Source organism: Corylus avellana, chromosome ca1, assembly GCF_901000735.1.
Source record: "Corylus avellana chromosome ca1, CavTom2PMs-1.0".
Taxonomy (NCBI): Eukaryota; Viridiplantae; Streptophyta; class Magnoliopsida; order Fagales; family Betulaceae; genus Corylus; species Corylus avellana.
This window is the reverse complement of record NC_081541.1, coordinates 18464654-18480920: the sequence shown is the minus strand read 5'-3', so window position 1 is coordinate 18480920 and position 16267 is coordinate 18464654. Positions and strand designations below refer to the sequence as shown.

The 16267-nt window shown below is 37.9% G+C and overlaps 1 protein-coding gene across 1 annotated transcript; it reads left to right on the top strand.

Annotated features, from left to right (window-relative positions):
* The first annotated feature begins 5558 nt into the window (after positions 1-5558).
* Positions 5559-7865, top strand: LOC132166868 (receptor-like protein 20). Its single transcript, XM_059577712.1, has one exon. The coding sequence runs from the start codon at positions 5559-5561 to the stop codon at positions 7863-7865; it is 2307 nt and encodes a 768-aa protein (XP_059433695.1).
* Positions 7866-16267: the final 8402 nt, after the last annotated feature.

Sequence of the window (16267 nt, the reverse complement as noted above, 5' to 3'; positions counted from 1 at the left end):
TCAAGTAGGTTAGATATAGCAGCAGGTTTAGAAGAAGTAATCAGTATATCATCTACGTAAATAAGCACAATCATAGTATACAGTTCACTCTTGAATATAAATAAAGAGGTGTCTGATTTTGACCCATAGAAGCCGAGACTCGGGAGTTTATTGCTAAGTCTAGAGAACCAAGCCCTGGGGCTTGTTTTAAACCATATAATGCTCTTTGTAATTTACACAGGTGAGAGGGAAATTGAGGGTGTACAAACCCTGGTGGTTGGGACATATAGACTTCCTCAGATAAATTTCCATGTAAAAAAGCATTTTGAATATCAATCTGGTGTATTGGCCAGCCAGCAGAGATAGCAATAGAGAGCACAATGCGTACCGTTGTGGGTTTAATGACTGGACTGTAAGTTTCTCCATAATCCATTCCATGCTACTGATGAACACCTTTTGCTACAAGCCATGATTTGTAACAATCAATTGATCCATCCGCCTTCCTTTTCAATCGAAAGACCCATTTGCACCCAATAATGTTTTTGGCTGTCGATAGTGGAACAAGTACCCACGTTTGGTTCCTGAGAAGTGCATCAAACTCCACATTCATAGATTTCCTCCAATTTTCGTCTTTGACAGCTGATGAATAGCAAGTGGGTTCAACCAAAGATGGAGTGGATTCGGCAATGAGAGCTCGAGGAAGAGGATACCGAACAGTTCCATCTGTGAATTGTTTTGGTTTGAAGATGTTGTGTTTGGCACGAGTGATCATTTAATGAAGAGAGTTGGATTGAAAATTGGGTGAGGGTGATTCGGTGGGTATCGCAACTTGTGAGAGAGATGGAGGTGAGGCGATAGAAACAGTGGATTAATCTGGAAGAGATTGTGAGTAGGTGGGTGATGTGGGTGAAGATGATGTAGTGGATAAAGATGGAGTACTTGATGACGTAGGTGCAGGAAAATTTTGGCTAGACTCTAAGGCTGAATTTTGGCTGGACTCTAAGACTGAATTTTTGGGAGAGTGAGATGGGCCAACCGGAGGTATGAATTGGGCTATGGAAAATGGCCGGATCTCTTGATTTTGTGTGGGTAGTTCTAAAGGGGCCTCAATTTCACAAGGAAAAATTGATTCATTGAAGCGGACATCTCTGGAAATATAAATTCTGCCAGTGGATAAATGTAAGCATTTGTAACCCTTGTGTAAAAGACTATAACCTAGAAAAAGGCATTGAATAGATCGAGCTTGAAATTTGTTGGAATTATATGGACGAAGGTTTGGCCAACATGCACACCCGAAAGTGCGAAGAAAAGTGTAATCGGGAGAGCATTTAAAAAGAATTTCAAATGGAGAATTATTTTTAAGAACGGATGTTGGCATACGATTTATGAGGTAGCATGCAGTAGAGAAAGCATCATCCCAAAATTTTGAGGGCATTTTTGCATGAGATAATAAGGCAAGACCAGTTTCGACAATGTGTCGGTGTTTGCGTTCAATTGAACCATTTTGTTGGTGTGTGTGTGGACAAGAAACACGATGAGAGATGCCAAATTGAACAAGAATTTTATTTAATGGACGATATTCTCCACCCCAATCAGATTGAACAGATTTGATAGTAGAGTTAAAATAACATTCCACATTAGATTTGAATTTCAAGAAAATAGAGCTAACATCACTCTTACACGACATTGGATAAAGCCACGTATATTTGCTAAAAGCATCCAAAAAAGACACATAATATTTGGAGCCAGATCTAGAAAGAACTGGAGCTGGACCCCATACATCGGTGTATATTAATTCTAGAGGACACGTGGCTATGGAATGTGAAGAATGAAAGACGAGCTGCTTGCTTTTGGAACTTAGACAAGCGGGACAAGGAGACATCGATTTATTTGACGCAACTGGAAGACGAAAATTTGAGAGCACACGACGGACCACACGTAAGGCAGGATGACCTAGCCGGGAGTGCCATTGAGAAGTAGAGACTCGCTCACCAACATGGACAGATGCAGGGAGCTTATTTGTGGAATTTGAAAATTGATAAAGGCCATGTTTATTCAGGCCGTGGAGCAAGATTTTCCCAGATTTGCGATCCTTCAAAAGAAAGTAATGAGGATGGAATTCAAAAAAAGTATTAGTGTCTTTTGTGAATTTATGAACAGAGATTAAGTTTTTGGAGATAGCAGGGACATGTAAAACATTGAAAAGATCAAAGTTTTGAGATGGAGTAAAAATGCGAGTGTTTCCAATGTTTTTGATTGAAAGCCCATTACCATTGCCGACTCGGATTTGATCAGACCCCTTGTATTCATCAGCTGTGAGATTCAGATTGTCAATGTCTGAAGTGAGATGATGGGTAGCACCGGAGTCAGGGTACCAAGCAGGATCCATTCCACCGGAAGGAGCGGTGTAGTATGCATGTAATGAGTTGGACTGATCTCTGTGAAGATCTCTGGGATATGCTTGATTGAATCGATTATAACAGTCGAATGCAATATGACCCATTTTATTACATACCTGGCAGATTGGGCGGTGAGACTGCGACTGAGAATAATTGTTTGAGGTGCCACGGCGTGAAGATGCCCCATGTGAGGATCCACGCCCCCTACCTCGAAACGGATGTGATGATGACCCAGATTGGAAACCACGGTAGTTGTGGCGTCCTCCACGACCACGTGAGGGATAGCTACGATCAGCAACATTAACTCCAGCAATTGATAAGTCAATCGAATTGTGGTGTTGTTCTAGGCGCATTTCATGCGAGAGAAGATGGCCATAAATTTCTTCAACCGAAAGAGGTTCAATCCGTGTGGTAACGGAAGTAACGAAGGGATCATATTCAGATCCTAGACCCCCAAGGAGAAAAGATTGCATTTGAACGTCAGTGAGAGGTTGGCCGATACTAGATAACGTATCAGTGAGAGCCTGGAATTTATGGTAATAATCCGCAATGGAGGAGTTGCCTTTCTTGAGAGTATTCAGTTGATAATGCACCTGCATTGAGCGTGCCTTAGACTGAGAAGAAAATAAATTCTTCAGAGTGGTCCATGCTTCCATGGAGGTGGTGCACCGTGTGACATGGGAAAGCATCTTGCTGGATAGAGCAGATGTTATAGCACCAAGAATAAGTTGATCTTGCATATACCAATGCAAATAGGCAGGATTGGAGGATGTGGTCTCAACTCCATCTGTTGTGGTGGTAATTGTTTCTGGAGGGCACTTGTAAGTGCCATCAACATAGCCATAGAGATTTCCTCCCTTGAGATGAGGAACAACTTGAGGTAGCCATATAGGATATGTATCTTGAGTGAGCTTAATAGGATTGAAGTTGGTGAAGGTCACCAAGGGTGGCGTTTGGTGGGTTGTGATGGGTGGTATGGGTGGTGGTGTTTGTTGGGTTGGGAGGAGTGGTATTTCTGCCATTGAGGAAAGAAAGAAAAAAAAAAAAAAAAACGTAGAGCAGGGAAAAAAAAAAATTGACGTGAGTCACTAGGGCTCTGATACCATATAAAATCCAATAAATTGAATTTGCTTGCTGCCTTGCCTTTAACGTAGGCTAAGGCTTTGTATTTATAATTGAGTTTGTTACAAAGAGATGGAATCAAATACTAAAGCAAATACAATTTGAAATCTATTCTATCAAGTATAATTTGAAAGCTATACAAGATAATAAGAGTTATCTATTTATCTTATTATTTGAATCTTCATCTTCATTATCTGGAAGAGAGTTGGATAAGGAGATGTCTCTAACAAACAGGCTCAAATAACTCTTTTAACTTTTCTTGTTTTTATTTTTATATTTGGTTATTTTTGTTATTTCAGTGTTTTTTTCTAATTAATTAATTAATTTGTTATATTGTGGGATGAAGTCGGACGTAATTAACGGTGAAGAAAAAGCTATTTAGTCAAATAATTTTATTTATAATTTTTAAAGACCGAAAAGTTTTTCAAATTTATATATATATATATTTTTTTTTACATGTCTCCACAAGAGAGGGATGAGAGATTTGAGTTAATAACTTCCATTTTATGAGACGTGATCCTCAGTCGATTGAATTATTCTTAGTACTATATTATATTATTTCTTATATAAAAATAAAGAGAAACTTCATTTAATTCCTTAATTTTTTTAGCTAAAATGAAAAATAAATTTAAGGAAAAAATGCAGTTTACCCCCATGAAATTTTATGAGTTTTTTAATTTTAACCTCAAAGTTCAAAAATTGACAATCTACCCCCTTAAAGTTTCAAAAATTGGCAATTTAAACCTTCCGTTTAATTTTTTCGTTAAATTGGACGGAAATTTTTTTAAAAAAGCCTGAGGGCAATGATGTAATTTCATAGATTTCCGTCCATTTTGACGGAAAAATTAAACGGAATGTTTAAATTGCTAATTTTTGAAACTTCAGGGGAGTAGATTGTCAATTTTTAAACTTTGAGGTTAAAATTAAAAAACTCCTGAAACTTCACGGAAGTAAACTGCATTTTTCCCTAAATTTAACCAGCGGGAGCAAAAAGCTTTTCCATGGCACCTCATGGACCGTAGTAGCGGCATTGCTAAATGGATTATTAAAGCTTGATTTGATTTTGCCTTATTATATCCTTGTGGAATGTTTATTATACAAGTATATCCTCGTGGAATGTTTATTATATTAAAAATAATTTTTATCTTCTTAATAATTTAACATTTTGTTTCTATAAGTATGTTAAAAAATTTTAATTTTCTAAAACCCATCGAGGGTTCTTTTAGCTTTATATTCTTATATGGTAATTAGACTATGATTTATGAAATATTTTGTGCTTTTACATGATTTTATAATTATTGTATTTATTTCTTCTATAGCTTCATCTAATTATAAATAGATCATTCTATTATACAATTAAACACACATCAAATCTGCAACAACCGAAAAAAACTCCCCGCAGTTATTTCAAAAGTTCAGTATAGTGGTTAATGGTTAATTTGCTTCCCCTTCTTGCTTTCTTTCTGTTCATTTCATTTCATTTTTTTTTTTGTTGGTTTAAATAGATGAGATAGTACCAAAACAGCAAAATAGTGCATAATGTAATGTCGTGGATATGTTATGCTAAGGAAGAGAGCAATTGGCAACATCGTGGGTATGTATTGGACAGAGTAGAATTTGAATTATGTTGAAGTATGAGTATAAAATTATATAAAGTAATTTAAATTTAATTTATTTAATTAAATAAGTCAAACACTTAAATTATAATCCATTAATTTCGTGTCGAATTTATAAATCGTTTCAAAAATTTTTGTCTTAGACCATTTTAGTCGGAATAGTGAGTTCACTTTGTAACAATTAAAGGAAGGGGACCCCAGAAAGGTGTGATTCTGGAAATTGACAAGGAAGCCTACCGATTACCGAGGGTCTAACCAAACCGCGTTTCTTGCTTTTTGAGAAGTCAAGAAACCCACGAATTTTCTTAGCCGAAAGCTCATGTTCATCGGTCTTACTCTCCGGATGAATTATTGATTTCATCAACTCTTCAATTTCATGTTGTTCGGGTGTATCCTGTTACCCCCTCCAATGAAAATTTCCTTCTTTCCATGGCTTTTCTTGATGCCCATATGTTCACTTCTCCTCCACTTTTGTATCTCTGTGGCATCTGGTCAATATCTTGGTGATCAGCAATCCAGCTTGATGCTCCAATTGAAGAACAGCCTCGTATTCGACAGTGGTCGGTCCACAAAACTGGTGCACTGGAATCATAGTGTGGATTGCTGTTTGTGGGAAGGTGTAACTTGCAGCGAAGGGCGTGTTATTGGTGTTGACCTAAGCCGTGAGTCCATCTTGGGTACACTTGACAATACGAGTAGCCTCCTCTTCAGTCTTCAATATCTCCAATTTCTTGACTTGAGTTATAATTCACTAGAAGGAAGTATTCCAATTTCTCTGTTTTCCCTTCCATCACTGCTGGAATTACAACTTTCTAATAACCAATTTTCTGGTCAACTCAATGAATTTTTTCCAAACGTTTCTTCTTACTTGCTTGACACCCTTGATTTGAGCAGCAACAACTTGGAAGGGCCAATACCCATGTCTGTTTTTGAGCTCAAAGGTCTTAAGATCCTCTCACTTTCTTCAAACAACTTTAGCGGCTCCTTGCAGCCTAGAATGATTCAAAAGTTGACTAGTCTTTCATATCTTGATCTTTCAAACAACAGCTTTTTGACTGAATATGATAAAACTAATTTTTCTTTATCCTCCCTTCCTTGGTTATGGACGTTCAAATTGGCTTCTAACAAGTTGAAAACAATTCCTGATTTCTTGAGAAACCAATCTGAATTAGTTAATCTAGACCTTTCTGACAACGAGATTCAAGGGGAGATACCCATATGGATATGGGGACTTCATAATCTTTACTCATTGAATCTTTCTTGTAACTATCTGGAGACTCCAAATTTCCCTTTACTCAACATGTCTTTTGTGAGTGTCGTAGACCTTTCCTCCAACCAGCTCCAAGGGAAACTCTCGGTTCTCCCATCATATGCTATATACTTGGATCTCTCGGAAAATAACTTCAACTCTGTCATACCAACTAGCATTGGTAACTCCCTTACTTACACTTATTTCTTCTCTCTTTTGAGTAATAAATTTTATGGGAGTATTCCTACATCAATATGCAATGCTACAAATCTTCTTACTCTATATTTGTCTGATAATTTCTTGAGTGGCATGGTTTCCCAGTGTTTAATTGAGATGAGCAAGACTTTAGGCGTGCTGAATCTAAGGAGAAACAACCTCATTGGCGCAATTTCTAATTCGTTTCCTAGCAATTGTGGCTTACAAGCTTTAAATCTCAATGGAAACCAACTAGAAGGAAAGCTACCGAATTCTCTGGCCAAATGCACATATTTGGAAGTTTTAGAGCTCGGGAACAACCAAATCGAGGATGTCTTCCCATGTTACTTGAACAACATATCCATGTTGCGAGTCCTTAATTTGCGATCTAACAAATTTTACGGTCCCGTTGATTGTCTAGATCCTAATACCACATGGTTGATCCTTCAAATTCTAGACCTAGCCTCAAACAATTTTGTTGGTAAGTTTCCTATAAAATACTTTTCTAGTTGGAAGGCAATGATGGAAAACAAAAATAAGACCCCATCTCAGCTCAATCAACTCCGATTTAAAGGTGTTCTTTTGGATGTTTATTATGAAAATAAGGTTACAGTTACCGCCAAAGGTTTACATGAGGAGCTAGAGAAGATCCTAACTATCTTCACCTTCCTTGACATCTCATGCAACAATTTTTACGGGCCAATACCTAGAGAAATAGGAGAACTCAAATTACTATATACCCTCAACTTGTCTCATAACGCTTTCACAGGCCAAATCCCACTATCTTATGGAAAATTGAGTAATCTTGAGTCACTAGACTTGTCAAGCAATGAGTTAACGGGTGAGATTCCATTCCAACTTGCAGATGGTCTTATTTTCCTATCGGTCCTTAACCTTTCATTCAATCAATTGGTTGGAAAGATTCCACAGATAAAACAATTTGCTACATTCTTGGAAACTTCCTATGAAGGGAATATAGGATTATGTGGATTTCCTTTGAAAGAAAAATGCACACATGAAGAGCTTGGGTCATCACCACCAACATATGGAGAAACTCATTCACATTCTAAGAATGCAATTGATTGGAACTTTTTAAGTGCTGAATTGGGATATGTTTTTGGTTTAGCAATTGTTATTGGTCCTCTTATGTTTTGGAAGAGATTGAGAATATGTTACTACAAACATGTTGATGACATTTTTTTCAAGATATTCCATTGGCTTTATATTAGAATAGAAAATCACCAAAAACAAGCACACAAGAATCATGGATGGCGAGCACATAGAAATCAAGGACAGAAGCATTAGTGATCGATATGACGAGTACTTTAGTCAGGTTTGAGTTTTCTTGTTTCTTTCAACTTAAAGTTAAACGAAAAAAAAAAAAAAAAATTATCCATGCAATGGGATGTGAATTTTGTCTTCTGAAGTGACTTTGTACTTATATATAATATTGAAATACTTTTCTGACAGCAGGTGACTTGTGAGACGCTTATGGGGATGTGGAAGCAAAACGGACTATGTTGTTACACTTGCCTAAGTTTCCTTGATCACTTTTGTATGTTTGTTTTTAGCCTTTATTGTATGATTTGAAATAAATGAGCCTATTTTCATATAAGGCTACATTAATTTACACTCTTTTTTTTTTTTTTTTTTTTTTTAATTCCTTTTTTCTTTTGAAGTTTTCATTGGATTGTGTCTATATCCTTCATTGAGGATTGTGATTTTTTATAATTGGGGATATGCTGTAGTTTAAGGTTTTGTTAGTTTTTATATTTCCAATTGCGTTCAATGTGATCACTGTCTTGGAGGAAATTAATTAATCTTGGGTACTGTTAAAGTTGACACATGATTGAAAATTGTTTCTTCACTTACTCATCTGATTGGGCTTTCATTAGCTCAAATAGAAATGTAGATTACAACCGTTGGAATGAGAGATCAATTAATGAAATGCAATCTGTACATGTTACTGTGCGTGCAAGTGCGAGGTCGAACCCACAGAGAATTGTATTTTTGAAAGAGCAATTTAAATCTAAACTAATTAAATCCTAACCTAGTTTCAAAAGGGTTTTAAATTTTGGTTTTTTAAAATTAAAAGACAAACATAAACTAATTAAAATAAACTAAGAGATAAAATACTAAGGTTTGAGAATTCACACTCACTGAATCATAACAACATACTTCCATGTTTATCAATATTAATATGACGTTCTCACAATTAAAATCTTAGATATGTTTTACTATGCTTCAAACAATTAATCAAAGCCATCATATGTATCCATTCATTGCACAAATCACAAGAGGAATCCAATTAAATCATCAGATGTATCTGTAAATCATAAAAGATATCCAATCTTAATTGAAACACCAAATGTATCTATAGAACAAATCACAAGGGATATCCAATTATTTAGGCAAATAAAATCAAGTAATCAATTATGTGAAATTGTCTTAAATCATCAAATATATCCTTGAATCACAAAAGATATCCAAGAATCACTCCACACATTGAAAAGAAGTAAAACAATTGAAATATTAAACCCAATAAAATCATATAAACAAAGACTTACATGAAAGTATTGGTATTCTTCATCGGTGAGGCTTCATCCCCAACCTTAGTTGAGAATTTAGCTCCATATAAAAACAAAACCTAAATCTAAAGAAAACCTAAACTAAAAAGAGAAAAACTGTAGAATTTTGCTCTCTGGAATTCTATCTTTTCTTGAATGTAAAGGGGTCTATTTATAGGCTTAGGAAAGTCTTAAAAGCTCTATTAAACCTAGATAATTCGGAGGTTTGTCTCCCAGCCAAAATAGCAGTCTGAAATTGGAATAGGATTCGTTCAGATTTGTGTCCTTTAATTGCGGGGAGATTTTGGCATAGTAACCATCCGAATTAGGAAAATCCTATTTCACAATGAATTGTAGTATTTTTAGTTCGCTTTCCAATGCTGTTTGAATCACTTCAATATGATATTTGAGAAGAAAGTTATGGTCAAAATACTGAGACATATACAGAATCTGAATTAGAATCCGATCCGAAATCTTATCCAATCTGATCTTTTATCCAATTTAATTTGATTTAACCTTTCTCTTGGATTTGGTTGGACTTAACCACATCATCTAGGTCTTCTCAAAGTATGCTTTCTTCCAAAATTTGCATTTTTCCTTTTGAAGCTGTAGTTTTTCTTTAATGACCTACAAAACACTAAAAATACAAAACTAACACAAAATATTAAATAACTACACAGCTAAAGGATCAACTAATGTAAATAAAGGGGTTCAAATATGTAACATTTGGCATTTATCAGTGAGCTACTTATTACTACCTACGTTACTAACATCCAGCTATATACATTACAACAGTTAGAATATTTTATATTATTCTAGTTTATTATATTACCTTATATGTTCTAGGGTTTAGTCTATGGTTTTTTCCCCACTACTTCTTCTCTCTCTATAAATAGAGAGTTATGTAAACATGTCATAATATAGAAGATAATAATACAATATAGTCCATTGTATGCTTCCGCTCTCTCTCGCTTTCTTCCGCTCCAATATACTCTACAATATATTTAACATGGCATCAGAGCCACTTTCTGTGGCCTCCCATAAACGTCTTTAATGTTTTCCGGCGCTCCCTCCGGTAACCTCCCTTTTTCGGTCGTTCACCCCCTGCCAAGCAATTTTCTGCTAAAAATCTCTACCATGCCTTCAACACAACCTCATTTGGGAAATTTATCCAAGATTCATGCTTGCGAGGCATAGATCTACAGTTCTGTGGAAGATTCGCTGCCATTAACCCTCCGACGTGCTGCCATGCACCTTTGCCAGTTTTTGCCTGCGCTTCCATACGCTGCCATTACCTTGCCAAATCTACATGCTCCACTCTAGACGATAAATAAGATGCCTCCGAGTCCAGATCCAAAGAGATCTCAACCGTCCAAGCTTCCACGCGCCTCTAGAAGATTCTATTGGTCTTTCATGCACTTCCCATGGTGTCCCATGCGCTTCCACGCCCCAAGAGGGTCCCACCACACGCCGGTATCACCTCCCACACACCGGCCACCTTATAGCGCGTGTGATCCATGCACTTCACGCGGCTGCAGCCCTAGTGTGTGCACCACACGCTCCAGACACTCTTCTCCTCTCCTCAGCTGCCATGTGTCCTCTAGAGAGCCCGCCACGTCAGCCTTAGCATTTGCTACGTGTCAAAAAAAAAATATTTTAAAAATCAAACTCATTCGGATCCAATATTTTCGACCCGATTCAATGGGTTAAAACCGGATTGTCTCTTTCGGGCTAGACCGACCCATTCAACGGTCAACGGGTTTCGGCCATTTTGGTCCATGTCACCGGCCCACTTGCTAAACCGGTCCAACCGGATCCATTCAAGGCGCTCCACTGGGTTTTACAACCTGAACCGGATTCATCTAAGGCACTCCAAAACCGGATTCTAATCGGGTCATTAGGTTCAAATCCAGTCATATGCAACCTGATCCAAAACTGGAAGTCATCTCCAACCCAATCCAAAGCCAGTTTCTAACTGGGTCATCAGGTTCTAAACCGGTCCAACGAGATCAAGTTATCCAATCGGTCCAAATTAGTCAACCTGATTCAATAGGTTAGACCCGGTTTATATTATTTTGGGTCAACCATATTCAATGGTCCATGAGTTATAGCCAAATCTTGCCCTATGTAATGAGCCCAATCTAGCCTATAAGGCTTTTATCCAAGTTCAAATCCAACATTTTGGGCCCAGCTGCCTCCATCAGCCACCAACAGTCAGCTGCCGCCTCGCCCTCCGTCTACCGCCACTAGCCGCCCAATTCCGGAAACCATTCCAGCGACCAAAAAAAAAGTCTCTTTCTTTCCCTTTCTTTTTCCCAAATTCAAGCTTGCACTTCGAGTTTGAGTGGGGAAGTTAGAATATTTTATATTATTCTAATTTATTATATTGCCTTATATGTTCTAGGGTTTAGTCTAGGGTTTCTTGGATCTAGGGTTGATGTGTCGCACTAGAAGGTTGATATGTGGCAGGCAGAAAGTGGGAAATCATCTGGCGGGTGTTGTACACGCACTTTTCACTGTGCCGTGCTGTGGCACGTGAAGCCCACGCGCAGAGACTTTTGCCAGCGCGTGGAGGCGCATGCAGTGTCGGTTGGTTGATTTTCTGAAGGCTCCTGGACAGCCAGAGACAAATCTCCCGAATGGTGCGGAAACCAGGTTGATCCACCTGATGTGGTGTGCGTGGTGGAGCGGCAGCGGCGCGTGATGAGCATTAGAGATCCGGTAGTTTCTGCTGGTGGCGCGTGGAGGCGCGTGCAATGCCAAAATATGCTGAAATTGCAAAGATCCATCGATATGGGGCTGAGACACCGCTTTTGGTGGTTATTTGGCCGAGAAGAGTCACAATGGAGGCACATGGTGGCGCGAGCAGAAATTGACGGAGGCGCGTGGTGGCGCATTGACTCTTCTCGGCCAAATAACCACAAAAAGTGGTGTCTTAGCCCCAGATCGGTGGATTTGTGCAATTTCATCATATTTTGGCATTGAACGCGTCTCCATGGACGTTACAATTGAATGTCTACATTACAAGCATTCATGCCTCAACATAAAATAGGAACGCCAATAGTTACTTTGTTTATCATGCCATAATTGCCATTTGTTGTTGGTCCGCGATGACAACCCACAACTTATTTGGTCATTGTATGCTTTATATGTTGCACAGCTTTCCGATGCATAATAAAACATAGATATATGGTACACTCTCTGACTCTCGTACTACTGTCATACAACTATAATGATGTGTTAGTAAAAATTAGTTATTGTATCAATGAGGGCTTATAACAAGAAAAAAATTAATGGCTGATTTTTATTGCCACATCACCATAGTTGTATGGTAGTAGTATGAGAGACAAAAAAGAGAGACAACAAACAAATTCTTCAAAAAAATGTAAAATATGCTCTATCATTCTCTCTTCTAAACCTCCAAACCAGCCAAAATTTCCAACTATCAAAAGGTCAAAGATGTCATTATTCATCAAGAAAAATATGACATGTGAGGAAGAAACCTAACATGCAATCTCTAGGTGAAGCTTGGATCATAAGGGTTTTGATAAGTGCCGAATGTTGCACATTCAAGCCCCTTAATTTACATATGTTAATTCCTTAGCATTGTTATTTGTTTGATTTTGTTTTGTTTTTGTGTTTCAGATCTTATTTGACAAACCATTGAAAATTAGGCTTAAAAGGGCAAAAAGCGGAGCATTCTGGATTTAGGATCGAGCGCACTTGCGCTCGAGCGTCTGCAGCCAGGGATCGAGCGCATGCATGTGCTTGTGCACACAACAATTAAGCTCGAGCGCACAAGACTTCAGATCGAGCACACTTGGGCGTGTACTGCATGGCAGCAATCCTTTTCCAGCGTGGATTTGGTTTTCAGTCTCCCAATTGGACTGGGAGACTGACCTCCGGTTTTCTGAAGATTTCTAGGGTTTTTAGGGTTTTCCTAATCCCTGTAAATACGGCTCTAAACATTGCAAACAGACACACCGCTTTCTAGAGTAAAAATTCAGTAAATTGTCTTTGGAACTTAGAAGATCATGAGCGGCTAAACCCCTTCATGGGGTGTTGATGTAACCCTATCCAAGCACAATGGTTTGATTGTATTTAATTTCTAGATTTTCAATTTATGCATATTGATTGTATAACTATGAGGATTGCTACAATTGATTTCTGTTCTTCATATTAAATGCAATTGTTCTTTGATTTCAAAATCAATATTTGTGAAATTCTTCTCTTGTCTTAGAATGTATTTTACTTTTATTGATCTCAAATCATTCTTGTTTTTTGTGATTATGAGAATGATGGTTATACAATGGGTTTAATTGACATATGATCAATAGGATTTGATAGGTCATGCCTAGGGAAGATGGATTGTACTACACCCTAGTTTAGTATAATTTAGGTAGACAATCCATGCCAACCGAAGATGGGTTATACTTATTCATTGATTATATGTATCCTATTAACGAATTTGATAATTTATACCTAGGGAAGACGGGTCATTCCGCATCTGAGTGGTTAAGTGGACGATCTGTGCCAACCGAAGATAGATTATGCTTATTCTTTAATAAGGTTGTTTCTTGTTTATTTATAACATGCATAGAATGAATTTTTAGGATTAATTATGATTAACCATTGTTGTGCGGATAGAGGTGAAGTCAATACCCTACACTCTCTCTCTTATTTTAAATCTCTTTTATTTTCATGCACTTTAGTTTTAAAGAAAATCGAATCAAATATCTTTTTAATTAAGTTAGTTTTAATTTTTCAAATTTTGATAATAAAACCCCTGTAGTCCTTGAGATTCGACACCCTCTCTATACCCGTATCCTACAAAGATTCGTCCTATTGCGAGTGGTTATTTTTATAATTGATATTTTTGGTCACAAACATACCACATCAATTTTTTGCGCCGTTGTCGGGGACAACTTAACGGTTTCATTATCTCAATTTAAGGATTGATTTTAGCTTAAAAATTTATTTTTCTGTTTTAAGTGCTAAAATTTAATTAGGTTTTGTGTTTTGTTTTGTTTTTTTTTTTAAAAAAAAAAAAAATTTGCAAACAAGTCCGTAAGCTGCCTTCTCTGTGACTGCGATCGAGAGCACAGACGCATTCCAGCAGGAACCAAGTCAGCAGCGCTCGAGCCCTCTTCTCCTGCGCTCGCACCCATCTGAGGCAGTATGCTCGAGCGCACCTTGCCGTGCGATCGAGCGCACTTGCAGCAACCTGCATCCAGAACCCTAAGTGCATCTAAGGGCCGTTTGTGAGCTTTACTTTTCTGTTTTAGCTTAGTTTTTCTTTCTTTTCTGTTTTGTTTATGCTCGGTCGCCGTTCTTTGTCTTTTCCATTAATTTCTTGCGACCTTGAAATTGAATGCACTCTTAGACACAATATCCTTTAATTTCTTGCTACCTAACAAGGCAGCCTATCGAATGAATCCAAGAGAGCATGAAGAGTTACAGAGACAAGTTGATGAATTGATCACCAACGGCCTTGTGAGAGCAAGCATGAGTCCTTGTGCTGTTCCAACACTTCTAGTACCAAAGAAGGATGGTTCTTGACGTATGTGCATCGACAATAGGGCTGTGAACAAGATCACCATCAGGTATCGCTTTCCCATTCCACAACTAGATGATCTCCTTGATCAGCTTCATGGAGCCACAATCTTCCCCACTTGGGTCTTCGTAGTGGATACCATCAAATTTGCATGAGAGATGGTGATGAATGGAAGACAGCTTTTAAAACTAGAGATGGTCTTTATGAATGGATGATCATGCCATTTGGACTCTCTAATTCTCCTAGTACATTTATGCGTCTCATGAATCATATTTTTAAACCATTTATGGGAAAATTTGTTGTTGTTTACTTTGATGATATCTTAGTTTACAACAAATCTTCAGAACAACATTTGGAGCACCTTCAACAAGTCTTTCAAACTCTACGAGAGCAGAAGTTGTATGTCAACTTGAAGAAGTGTCGTTTCTTCACAAATAGCCTAGTATTCTTAGGCTATGTTGTTTCTAAGGAAGGAATCATGATGGATCCCCGCAAAATTGAGGCTATCACCAGCTAGCCTATTCCCAAGTCCCTTCATGACATCAGAAGCTTTCATGGACTTTCATCATTCTACCGGCGTTTCATCAAAGGCTTCAGCACCATTATTGCTCCCATCACAGAATGCCTTAAGGGAGGAACGTTTAAGTGGATGGAAGAAGCCCAAAAGAGCTTTGAACTTCTCAAGCAATAAGTAACAGAGGCACCAATCCTTGTGCTTCCAGATTTCTCCAAAGTGTTTGAAGCCGATTGCGATGCTTCTAATCTAGAAATTGGTGGTGTTCTCAGCAAAGAAGGCAAGCCAATTGCCTTTTTCAGTGAAAAGCTCAATGACTCCCGAAAGAAGTATTCCACCTATGACAAAGAATTTATCTACTCTCCAAAGAATTTTTCTATGCTCTTGGTCGTGCATTGGAGCATTGGAGTCATTATCTACTCTCCAAAGAATTTATACTTCATTCTAACCATGAAGCTTTGAAGTACTTGAGCAGCCAGTAGAAGCTCAACACACGACATGCGAAATGGAGTGAGTTTTTGCAAGCTTGTTCATTCTCAATCAAGCACAAGGCAGGCAAACTCAATCAAGTAGCTGATACTTTAAGTCGAAGACACTCTTTACTTAATACCATGCAAGTGCAGGTTGTGGGTTTTGAAGTTGTCAAACAACTTTACAAAGATGATCCTGATTTTGGCTGTGCTTGGAAGGAATGTTCTAATGGTCCTAACAACCATTTCTTGCTGCAAGATGTTTTTTTTTTTTCAAAAACAACCATTTATGCATTCTCCAATGTTCATTAAGAGAAGCCATTATCAAAGAAGCCCATGGTGGAGGTCTTGCTGGTCATTTTGGCAGAGCAAAACTTTAGCTCTTGTGCAGGAGAATTTCATTTGGCCCAAGATGGTACGAGATGTTGTGCGGCACGTGAAGCAATGTCGAATTTGCCACCTCACAAAGAGTCGCAAACAGAACACCGGACTATATATCCCATTGCCTGTTCCAAATGCTCTATGGGAGGATATTATTCTTGACTTTGTTGTGGGTTTACCTAGAACTCAAAGGAACAAAGATTTCATTATGGTGGTGGTTG

Coding starts and splice junctions, on each gene's coding strand:
- LOC132166868 (XM_059577712.1), top strand. CDS start 5,559: ATGCCCATATGTTCACTTCTCCTCCACTTTTGTATCTCTGTGGCATCT.